General features: G+C 37.7%; 1 protein-coding gene across 2 annotated transcripts in view; it reads left to right on the forward strand.

The window, feature by feature from the left end:
• The first annotated feature begins 5,977 nt into the window (after positions 1-5,977).
• PGAP1 (post-GPI attachment to proteins inositol deacylase 1) overlaps positions 5,978-12,637 on the forward strand; it is a 69,492-nt gene continuing 62,832 nt past the window's right edge. For both annotated transcript variants that reach the window (XR_012072828.1, XM_006215994.4), the window contains exons 1-2: positions 5,978-6,236; positions 11,607-11,760. Coding sequence is in view for 1 of the 2 variants with exons in the window: in XM_006215994.4 (XP_006216056.1) it covers positions 6,090-6,236; positions 11,607-11,760 (301 nt within the window). In the remaining variant the exon portion in view is untranslated. The remainder of the gene's footprint in view (positions 6,237-11,606; positions 11,761-12,637) is intronic.

Here is a 12,637-nt window from a genome sequence, read left to right on the forward strand (position 1 = left end):
TTTATTATTTGGCCTTTTACAGAAAGTCTTCTGATTCTTGACTTAGTCCAACCTCCTCAAAATACAGAAGAGGACACATTTCCAGATCCTTTGCTAATATTTCCATAGGTCTTACCAATTTCCATATTTTGCTTAAATACATGAACATGTCCTTTAGCCAAAACTCACCATCTTTTCTTATGTGCCTTACTATTCTCAAGTTAAGTACACATTCGTTTTACATGTTGGTGCTATATTCTCTTTTAATATAAAGTCTTTTCTGTTAGCTAAGCTAAAATTTTGAATTAATATTTTACTCTCCAAGTCTTTTTCATAAACTTTTCCAAATATTGAGTTGTTTTACAATAAGTAGTCTACTTTGGCTATTAGTGTTTACAATCAAAATGTGTTGGAATACCACAAATTTTGCATTTCACAGTAAAAGCCCCAAATGTAGCTAAAGCCCTTATTTAAAATATAAGGTATTAGTAAATATAAAAGAAAAATTTATTCAAAAATGCTTATGGAAGAAAACCTCTAATTACTAGGCTGTGTACTGAGCATAGGTATTAAAAATGACCAAGACCCTCGTGGAGCCCATGCCTTTGAAAAGCTGTAATCCTTTGGGGGAAATACATAAAACCAGAAAACTGACCCAAACACTGATTACATTAATCATTCTTTCCCATTAATTTGAATTTCAGTATTCATTATCTGAAAATATTAATATGCCATCTAAAGCCTCGTAAACTGTGCTTCCATTAAAGCAGGTTTCTATTGTACACTTCACCCTGAAGAGAATCCTCTGGCTTTAACTAAATTTTTTAAACAGAGGAATACTGCTTCCCCTCCCCACCCCCCAGCTTTATTGAGACATAATTAATACATAACATTGTGTAAGCTCAAGGTGTAAAATGTGTTGTTTTGAGAGAAATACTGCTTTTATAAAATACACAGAACCACTAGGTAAAATAATAATGCTAAACCACACTGTTGTTATCTATTGCCATCTGTGTTTTTCCGGATCATGATTTTATCCACAGTAGATGCAAATCTGTGGAACAAAGAACAATGTTATAGTGGTATTTTGCTCTATTGAACAGAAATCCAATTATTTTCCCTTGTCTCCTATCATTTTTTCATTCTGTCCTTTCTCTCTTATTTCTTTAAATAAAACATTTCATTCTAGAAGTCTTTATCCTTTTCTTATAAATTCTCATTACTTACTTATATTATTCCCAAGAGATGGTAAATCTGAGATTCAATAATTTAAACATTTCAGAGCTTTGAGGTTAAAACATATTACGTTATTCAGCAAATGTACATAGTGCTTTATAGTCAAAAGGCATTCTTCAGCCTTTTGAACGAGTTTAACTCTCTATGAGAAAACCAGCATACAATCCAGAGATTAAATTTTTTGCCTGGTTTTAATAGTGAGAGAGAGCACTAACAGAATTAAAAATCTGGATTGCAAAGCTGAGGTTATATTGCCTTTCATTTTGCAGCAATGGAGACTGAACTGATGAAAAAAGGGTAATCAGGTTGAAAATCCTTATTTTGTTTTTGATGATCTATTCTCTGTTTCCTTGGAAACACAGCTGGCAGCCACAGAGTTGCTGGCATTATGTTTTCTTTCTAAGCTTTGAAGCATCAAGGAAAAGGTGAGGTTTTATGACTGTAATCTTTAAAATCTGACTTATTTTCAAGTAAATAAAAACAAATATTTATTGAATGCCTATTACATATAAAGTACTAGGAGGTAAAACTAACAAGTTTGAGAAAAAGCTTTAAACCAAGTGAATGGAATAAATTTTAGTTTCTAAGAGCCAATTATATAGTTTTTTTTTAAGAAGAAGAGGAAATAAAGCTTATTTTAAAACCAGTAGTGTGAGGGTGGTACATTGAGACCAGTATAATTTATTGAAATTAATTTTAGAAAACAAATCAATTCCCACACCAAACAGCATGATTCTTTCTTCCTGTATTCAAAATGAGGCAATATGCGAGTGGTTACTATGTGTTGAGAGGACAGTTTTTGCCTCCAGTAAATAAAACAGAAAAAAACTAAGGGGAGCTTAAGCAAATCTAAAAGGTTTTCTAAAATACTGATATTAAATATTTCAGTTAAGGGTGATTGTCAAATGATTATAATATGGTCTTGTCCTTAATAAAAGTTTGCATTACTTTAAGTTTAAAAAGCCAAACCTTTAAGAACCCTGAGTGAGATGGGAGGCCAAGAGCTACAGGTGATAGTTGCAGGAAATATTTTTCTTTTTATTTTAATAAGATCTAAGGCAAATCAAAACCACAATGAGACATCACCTCACATCTATCAGAATGGCTATTATCAAAAAGACAACTAACAAGTGTTGGTGAGGATGTGGAGAAAAGGGAACCCTCATGTATTGCTGGTAGGAATGTAAATTGGTGCAACCACTATGGGAAACAGTTCCTCAAAAAACTAAAAATAGAACTACTCTATGATCCAGCAATTCCATTCCTGGGTATTTATCCAAAGAAAACGAAAATACTAATTCAAAAAATATATATGCACCCCTATGTTCATTACAGCATTATTTACAATAGTCAAGATATGAAAGCAACCTAAGTTCTCATCGATAGATGATTTCATAAAGAAGTTGTGATACACACACACACACACACACACAGGAATATTGCTCAGCCATAAAAAAGAATGAAATCTTGCCATTTGCAACAACATGGGTGGACCTGGAGGGTATTATGCTAAGTGAAATAAGACAGACAAAGACAAAGACTGTATGATTTCACTTACATGCAGAATCTAAAATAATGAACAAACATAACAAAGCATAGAGTCATTGATATAGAGAACAAACAGGTGGTTGTCAGAGGGAGGGGAATGGGGAGATGAGGGAAATAGAAGAAATTAAGAGGTACAAACTCCCAGTTATAAAATAAATGTCACAGGTATGAAACGTACAGTGTGGGGAATATAGTCAATAATAATGTAATGTCTTTGGTGACAGATGGTGATCATTTTGAAATGTATAGAAATACTGAATCACTATATTGTACACTTGGGACTAACATAGTGTTGGTCAATTGTACTTCAAAAACAAACCAACCAACCAACCCATAGACAAAGAGACTAGATTTATGGTTATCAGAGGCAGAGGTTGGGGGAGGGAGAATTGGACAAAGGTAGTCAAAAGGTACAAACTTCCGATTATAAATAAGGTACTAGGGATGTGATGTACACCTGAAAAATATAATTAACACTGCTGTATGTTAATGTATGAAAGTTGTTAAGAGAGTAAATCCTAAGAGTTCTCATTACAGGGAAACTTTTTTTCCTATTTCTTTAATTTTGTATCTATATGAGGTGATGGATGGTCACTAAACTTACTGTAGATATCATTTCATGATATATCTAAGTTAAATAATTATGCTGTACACCTTAAACTTAAAATTGCTGCATCAAACATATCTCAATAAAATTGGAAGAAAAAATAAAACTAATAAGACCTAAGCATATTTATATGTTTCAGGGGAGAGAGAACAGAATCAGAGAGACTGACAGAGATTTTATTTTGATAGAACTAATTTCCTGAAGAGAAAAGAAGGAATGGGAACTAAAACATAACTAGAGGGATTTGCTTTTGATGTCCTCTAATGACATCGTAATAACAATAATAATGCTTACTACATGCCAGGCATTGTTCCAAGCACTTCAGATGTAATAACTGAATTAGGACCGGATAGAGATGATGAACTTGGGAATGAAGAGTTGAAAGAATGTGCACCTAAAAATCAAAATTATCTCTGTGAATATGAATATGAAGATAAAATTATGTACTGATAATCTGCTAAAAGAGAAAGACAAGCTAGTGTAGACAGCCTAAAAAGAGATGGTTTGAAGACAGGAGAGGAAGTTGACCAGAAATGTATAAAGGTATTTCCGAAAAGTAATTCAAATGATTGTGTCGTTTTCTCCAATAGTGCTCAGATACACTGGTGTCGGAGCTCAGAGCCAGGCTATTATCAACCCAAGGTTAGAAGTTTATAAGCAGAGTGGGATTGAAAGACAAGAGTTCAGGAAGTTGACAGCACTGGCAGAGGGTGGTTAAGTGATGCTCAGTAGGGTTGGGTTAGACATAAAATAAAGTAAAGCCAGGAGAGGGATAATGGTAGATAGGAAACAAGGAAGTGAAAAGGAATAGAACGATTACAGACATAGAATCCATTACTCTCTCTTCCACTCCTGGTGGACAATCAAGGCAACAGGTTGCCGGAGCTCATGAAAGCCACCAGAAGAGTAAACACTGTCATCTTCAGGTTCAGGTTTTTCTCCACGTAGCAGAGTCATCGGGAAGGATGGATCTTCCCAACTGAATTTGCAGTCCGCTGACCAGCATCACTGGCATCATCCCAGAACTTATTAGAAAGGCAGAATCTTGGGTTCCACTCCAGAAGTACTGAATCAGAATCTGCCTTTTTTTTTAAAATAGAATCTCCAAGTAACTTGTATGTACCCTGAATTTAAGAAGCACTGGGATAAACAGATGAGAGAATATAGATTCACCTTCGGTTTATTTGTGCTGGTCATGATACGCTAGGAGAAACAAGGAGCAGATATCTTGCCTGTGGTGTTCTCCAGCTCCCAGACTCAGTGTATGCTCCCTTTTTATGTATAATTTAAATCCTTTCCCAAATGATTTGCCATCTTCCAAACTAACTCCTCCCTAATTCCACTCCATACCCCAGGTGCTCTCCTATCTGAATGTAAGGGTGTTGTATACGATAAATCATAAGCTTCCTTTTAGTTTTAAAATTATTTGATTTTATGTGTCATAGCCCAACTTCCCCTGCATAGTAAAACAAAAACAAAAACGGAAACCAAAAACTGGAGCCCAAGTGAAATGAAATTCAGTCAGTGCCAATAATCTAAGAATTTTGCAGTGAGACACAAACACACACCATCCACTGCTGGGTCAGCTCTAAAGGGTGCCTACCGTGTCTTTGTAACTCCTAACATTTCAGTATTTTGAATACGTGATATGAATGGTTTTTCAGCTGCTTTTCACCACCCTCCCCTCCCCATGCAAAACCAAACCGAAATTCTTCCAAATGAATTAAGTCACTTGAGAGTCTGAGTGGAAGCTTGAGCGAATTTGCCTTCACACGTTAATGTTAGTGTGGAACCAATTTCCTAAGAGGTGGAGGTTCTAGGGGAACAAGGCAAGTCAGAGACAAACTGATCACGAAGATACCTACTGGGGGCGTCAGCGTCAACGGAAAAATTTGGTAACATTACTTAAAGACTAACGATGCTTTCTGTGATTCGGGCTTTAATGTTATACCAAGACCAGAATCTTGTCGACCTGCTGGTTGCTTTTCATGAGCCGGTGCTTTTAAGCGATGTTTCCTACTGGGTCGACGTCGGCGGTCAGGGAGGGGAGAAAAAGCCATTTGTTCCCTCCTCAAGCTAACTGGTCCAAAGAACTGTGAATGTGCTCTACCACTGCTGGGAGAACCGAAATTGAGGAGGCCTGAGGCGTTTCGAAATTGAATCGCTAGGGTTTGTAAACTGCACAAGGAAAGGTGTTTGCGACGTGACAGCCGATGGTCTCCGGGCTCTGGTGTGTGTCTCCCCCCGCCCCCCGCCGCCGCCCGGTCCGCTCACCATCATTAATCGCTTCCCTCCACAGGTTAGCCCACCCGACACCCACCGCCAGCCCTCCCCTCCCCTCGCCTCCGCGACATCCGCCCCCCCTCCCCCAGTCGCCCACCTCTTCTTTCCCAGCCTGCCTCTCATTGCCCTTCCCTCCCTTTCCTTTTCCTCGCGCCCTCCCCTCTCTCCCCGCACCCTCCAGCCCACCCGACTCCGCTTTCTTCCCTCCCAGCCCTCGGATTCGCGCTCTCGCTGCAGACGCCGCCTCCGCTCTCCCAGCTAGGCGCTGCGCGGGAGGCGAGCGGACAAGCTGCGCGCAGGCGCACTGAGCGGCGGGCGCGCGGACAAGGGGGGCGTCCACGCAGGCGCGCGCTGCTCGGGCTTCGCTCCGGCGCCGGCAGCCGGGCGTTCTTCGGCTCTCGGTCCGGGCTCGCGACCCCGCGGCGGCGGCGGCACCATGTTCCTCCACTCCGTCAATCTCTGGAACCTGGCGTTTTATGCCCTCATGGTCTTCATGGCCACCCTGGGGCTGTGGGACGTCTTCTTCGGTTTCGAGGAGAACAAGTGCAGTATGAGCTACATGTTTGAGTACCCGGAGTACCAGGTGAGGTTCCGCCCTCTCTCCACCTGGGCGCTCCCAGGCTCGGGCCCTTTCTGCCTGGCTGTTCTGTGGCTTTCCCTGCGCCTCTCCCGCCGCCTTCTCCTAACCTCGTCTCGTTGCTTTCTCCGTCCCGGAAGACTCCGCAGCCCCCCGCGGCCCCCTTCACCTGCCCTTTGTGTCCTCTCTTCACGGTGGGGTGTTTGATAGATGGTTCCCCGAGCATTCTCCCCTCCCTCTTCGAGGTCGCTCCCCTGCCCCTCCGCCCCTCTCGTGGCCCTGGCTCTTTGAGAATCGGCGGGCCCAATGTCCCTCATCCGCAGAGACGCAATCCCAGCCCCTCTCCCGAAACCCAGACCCCATCCTCCCCGCCTTCCTGCCCTAACAGGTACCCCGGCCCTCCTTTGCTTCCCACGCGCCGAGATACTTCCCCTCCCGCCCAGTGATTTGCGCATCGGCTCTGGCTTTTCTAGAAGGGAACCGAGGTTCTGCAGAGCGTGTATTGGCCCGAGAGTTCCCAAGACTGCCTTGGAGATTAAAGGGTTTTACCTGTGTGAAAGGCTAACCTATGAATAATTACATGGAAACTAGTGCAGTTCCCTCCTGTGAAGGTTTTGCGGAGCCTCCTGTTTGTAGCTCATGGGTCCGTGCGTGTACAGGCATGCCTGTGTTTATGCATGTCGCCTCTTACCAGTTGCATACAAAATCTGTTTCATGGTGTTATTTTTGTTTTCTCACCGTGTTTGCAACTTAAGAGAGACCTGGCCCTTGTTTCTCTCCATCTTTCTGCCCACCCTCTTCGTTCCATTTTGAGTTATTTTCAATCACAATCGCTTTATCAGTTAAGCATAGTAGACTCTAGAATTTCATTCATGGCCAGCTGTAAGGCGGAGGTGACAAATTACACAGCCCTCCGAAGAAATTTCTCCCGAAAGATTCTTTTCTTTCCAAATGCATCTCCTAATTATGGAATACATATTGTAGTGGTAACTTCCTACCTTAAAAAGTATATGTACTATAATACATATTGATAAAATGCATTTAAAACCGTAGCACATTTTGTCTTTAAGGTGCAGGATGCAGAACTTGAGTGCTCCTGTGTACAGGTCCTTATGGAGGAGCCTATTATTTGATTATGCAGTTATTTAGGTCTTAACACTATTTACGATTTAAATTGCTGAAGAGCATCCTTTCCCATGGGCAAAATTCGCGTTTAGATTTCATTTGTTTTGAGATCCTTACCTTGGTTTTGTATTCATGCTTGTAAGGAAGTGGAAGCATTTGCTATTAAATGCTATTGAAAGCAGATTTTAATGTTACTATTGTTTCTTAATATCTAATTGAGTATGTTGGTTTATGTTTATCGGTAGCTGTATATGGTTAAAGTTGTGGTCTTTTAGTTTAGATTTTTTTCAAACTGAAAATAGAAGCCTTATAATCTTTCATTTTTCTATGGCTTAGTAATTAGGCAACTCCCAATAGATTAAAGTAGGTCATTTTGGTTTTGTACAGCATTGAGAAGTTTGGCTAAAATAAAATCATTTTGGAACAATACAGTACTAATTCGCATTTATTTTTAGATTGCCCACTATTATTGAAGCTATTTTAATATTTGCAGTCGTAGAAATTACAGAGCATATGGACCTCACACAGATGCACTTCATGCCTCATAAAATTGACTGGAAAAACACAGAAAATTAGTGTAGCTAATGCAGAAGAGCTATTTTGCTTTTTTGTTGTTGAATAGTCTGTATTTAGTTATTTTGGGTTTTTTTTGTTGAGGTTTTACACTTCTGTTAATATGTTAGTGTGGTGATAACTACAGTGGCTGGACTGTTTGATACACAATTTTAGTGGACTTTTATTTTTGTGGTGTAAGAAGTGTTTATTCACTGCAGTATTTATATTTGACTCTTAGTCCTTTTATTGTACGCAATGGGTCATGTTATTTTACAAATACAGTAAAAACCTGGCCACGGAGATGAGTCATTTTGAATATGATTCGTGAGATTTCTGGACAATCGGGATCATTCTATTAAGAACCAATAGTCTTGTTTAAAATGTTCTAAACATATTTTATATATTGCTTACTTTTAATTATAGTATGTAGTATGCTCTAATTGTTCACAGGTTGATATCCAGCATATGGGATGTCCTAGCTGGATTTTCTTCTTGTTCTTGATGCCTTTCTTCTTTCGTACTGCTCATTTGCATAGTCATTAGCTGACTTCTAAAGGCATTGAGAGGTAGTTGAAACACGCTTAATTTTATTCTCCATTTCAAAAACAAAATGTGGGACAGGAACTTGAAACTTTGTAAAATTTAAGTTTTGGATTGAAAATTGTTTGATTGTCTTTATTAATCGTCTACCTTTGATTTTCCTAGTTCACTTATTCAGAGTTAACTGAACATCTCACCAACCTACCAGGCAAAATATACATTATCCTTTACAGCTGTTGCCTTATGACACCAAGGCAAAGCTTTTATTTGATAGCAAACAGTTTTAGGCAAATTGTAGAATTCAAGAAGAAAACACCTGTGTTATATTTTTTCATACAGTAATTTGTTCGGCTCTCTTTGGCTATATGACCTGGCAATTGCACTCTGAAAGGAAGCGTTGATATTGGAAAATTTAATCAGGTATTGTGCTAAGTGTGATGTTTATTTGGCATATCATTTATTTAATGACTACTCTGTCATATATATTCTAGATACTGGTACAGGTGAATGGGAATTAGAGATGAACCAGACCTTGTGCCTTTAAATTTATGTTCTTAGAATACAATAGGGGAGACAGGAATGAGATGGATAGTTAAAATATAATGTGCTAAATGTCATAATTTTACTATAGGACTGTGTACAAGGCTCTTTACAGAAGAGAGCAGCCATGTTCGTCTTGGGTAGTCAAAGCTACAGAGAAGAGGTTATGTGTTGGGCAGTTGAGGATACGTATATAGTTCATAAAGTGCAGGAACAAGAAAATTGTAGGAATAAAGAATAGCTTTTGTGAAGGTGAGAAGGCACCAGGACACATTGCATAAGCAGTGTGTATAGTATGTTATCATTTATGGAGATAGAAAAGGAGAAAATAACCTATAAACACATTTGCTTGTATTTGTGTACATGTAAAATATTTCTGGAACCACAGACTAACATTGGTTGCCTTCTGGGTAGGAAACTGGAAGGCTAAAAGACCGAGGGTAGGAGAGAGCCTTTTCAAGATAAACCCTATTGAATCTTAAATTTTGGAACATATTACAAAATTAAAAAGATGGCGTGTATAAATAATAAGGAAGCAGCTGAGAATAATTACATTCAGGTTTGAAAGGGCCTCTCTTTTATCATCTGTGTGTGCAGTGAGAAAACAAATAAGGTATACGTTTTAAACAAGGTTATTTCTTGATAGCAGTGTGGACTGTGAGCTGTTGGAAGTCTTTTCGTGGGGAGGGTGCTCATTTAAAAAATAATCAGTATAAAATAATCAATTTAAAATATATTGGAGTCTATTATTATAAATGCTTTCTTTTTAAATCCCTTGACTCGCTGCTGCTGCTGCTGCTGCTGCTTTTTTTTTTTTTTTCATCAGCATCCTTTTTATATGCCTCCATCTTTTCTGTCCTCAGTCTAGCCAATACTCTTCCTGTCTTTTCAGGCCAGTCACTCCCAACTTGAATTCTGTTGGAAATGCAAGTTTTGCCATTGACTACAATTCCCACCTTTTATTTTTGTTCTATTCTTTTTTTCCATCTTTATACTTTTTTCTACTCCATGTTATATGCATTCACATTTTTTTAAATGTATACTTTCTCACTATGAAATTGCTTTAATAATAGTATATATGAAATACATCAAATATATTCCTTTGTTTTTCTGTTTCCAAAGAATTAACTATTTCTTTTTTGATATGTTTGATAATTATTATTCTTCTGAGTTAATTTTCAACTAGTTCAGAACTTTGTTTAGTTACTGTCCTAAAAAAAAAAAAATCTAATATGCTTGTACCGTTATATCAAGTGGTATACTAAATTGAGAGGAGTTAAGATAACTGTTTCCTTGTTCTCTCACATTTTCTCTTTGCTTAATTTGTACCTAGAGAAACAAAATACCACATTATTTTTTATTGTATACTGTGTGTAATTAATATTGGGACTAATGTGAGTTGAAATACATGCACACATATTAAGTATAGTGATGTTGGTATATCCGTATTTTGAGTACTTGAGGAGATAAAGATTCTAGTATCTTAAACAATAAGCTCTCAGTCTCAAGATATTTTCATGGTGTTACTGGCACAGATTGTTTATGATAATATCCTCAAAGGAATATTCAGGAATTTGCATGAATGATCATAATTCTACTTTTTAGAACAGTGATTTTTATCAGTAGTCATTACCATTTACAGTTTTCAAAATTCATTCAGTAGTTAAAATTTTTATCAAGCTTTTGTGCATTTCTGACAGATCATTAAATCTATTGATGTCAGCTTAAGTAAAATCTGTTCAATGTAACTGGTTTCATTTTTAATCGTTTCTGTCCTTAAAAAAAAGGAGCAGAAGAAGAGCTCATAGTTTACTACCACTTTTATAGATGCCTACCTTTTGGGAATGACTTTAAGATTTAATTTATATTTGCTGAAAAAATATAATGTGAATTACTGGCTCATTTGGTATACAATAATATGAATTTCAGAGTAATTTCAGGCTTACTGACAAACCATGCACCTGCTCCATGAAAACTGAAACAGATGTTAGTTCATTGGAATGTTTTTGGTGAGAAGAATGTACTTCTCTTGATCAAGACGTGGCTATAGGTTCAAATTAATTTGTTAAGCACATTGTAGGTCAAAGCATACTAAGAAAGCTGCATTATAAAAAACTAACTTTCCTTTGAATGATATAACATCTGGAATATATAGTTCGGTATATATTCCAGTAAAAGGAGAAACATTAAAAAACAGTTTAAAATAGCAAAAAAAGAATTGATTTGTTAATGGAAAGCTTTTATCATTTCTAAGTATAATTGATAACAGGTACTAAGTTAAATGCATTTCCAATTACATTAACATGGAACTTGCTAACATATACCAGTATTTTTCTCTTGTTAGTGGCTATTTTGAGTAATTTGTATTATTTAGAATTTTAGGTAGTGCCATTTTAGGCTTTTCTGAAGACTATGTGGTTCAAAACTCACGTAATTCAAGACTAATGCTTCATATATATAAACTAAAAGTAGAAATTGTGCATTACATGTAGTTTTTTCATCTAGTATTTTTATATTGCACTATTTCAAATTTGTATGATTTAAAATTGGGTACAGTGAGACTGAATTGTATTAATAAAACTGACTAAAGTGAAATTGCTTTTTTTTTTCCTGTAGAAAATAGAACTTCCAAAGAAACTGGCAAAACGCTATCCCGCATATGAATTATATCTTTATGGGGAAGGATCCTATGCTGAAGAGCACAAAATTCTCCCTTTGACGGGTATTCCTGTTCTCTTCCTTCCTGGTAATGCTGGAAGTTATAAGCAAGGTAAGTATCAAAAGTAAAATTTGAAAGCTGTAAAACTCAATTGAAGAATTTATCAGACACATACTCTGTGTTAAGTACTACACTGGGCATACTGAGAGACAGATGCGACGTTCTGTCTGAGAGAAATGCCTGTGAGAACACATAGGATAGTTGAAGACCACCTCGCAAAGAGTAAGTAGGGAAAAAGAATAAGATGGAGTGGGGTGGAATAAGTGGATGACACAGGGATTCAGGAGTCAGACGAAAGAGGTTTATGTTAGAAACAGAGGGTACAGAAAACAGCCTAAGGCATTGATTAGAGTAGTAAATCAGTGGTTTATGTTATGCTGAACAAGAGAAGAGATTGGTTTCTTTCTTTTGGAACTACTTAAATTAGATCTAGAAATACTGAAGGGAACTCTGAAAGGTCAGGTAGGGAAGTTAGATGTACAGATTCCAGACTGAATATTGGCTTGGAGATACAGCAGTTATTTTCTGGTGAAATAGTCGAGTGATGTGGAAGTAATTTCAGATAAATCTCCCTTTTTTGTTATTAAATGTTATATTCTTCTATATAATGAGAAGAGAATTATTTCGACATGTAGTATTATTACTCACATGTTTATTTAGCTAACAAATATTATTTACCTGCCATGATCAGGCGGTATTCTAGATCTTAGGGATCCGAAACAGACCAAGCCAGAGTGAGTTCCTCGCTTCATCAAACTTGCTTTCTTGTTGGGAAGACAGCTATCAAGTAAGTATACCAGTACTGTCAGGAGAAAGAAATAAGCCAGCATAAGGGATAAAGGATAAACGGGATCAAGAGGAGGCTAGTGTAGATGAAGTGGCCAGGAAAGGCCAGTATGAGGAAATGACATTTGCATAGAGGCTTGAA

Source organism: Vicugna pacos, chromosome 5 (assembly GCF_048564905.1).
Source record: "Vicugna pacos chromosome 5, VicPac4, whole genome shotgun sequence".
Lineage (NCBI taxonomy): Eukaryota > Metazoa > Chordata > Mammalia > Artiodactyla > Camelidae > Vicugna > Vicugna pacos.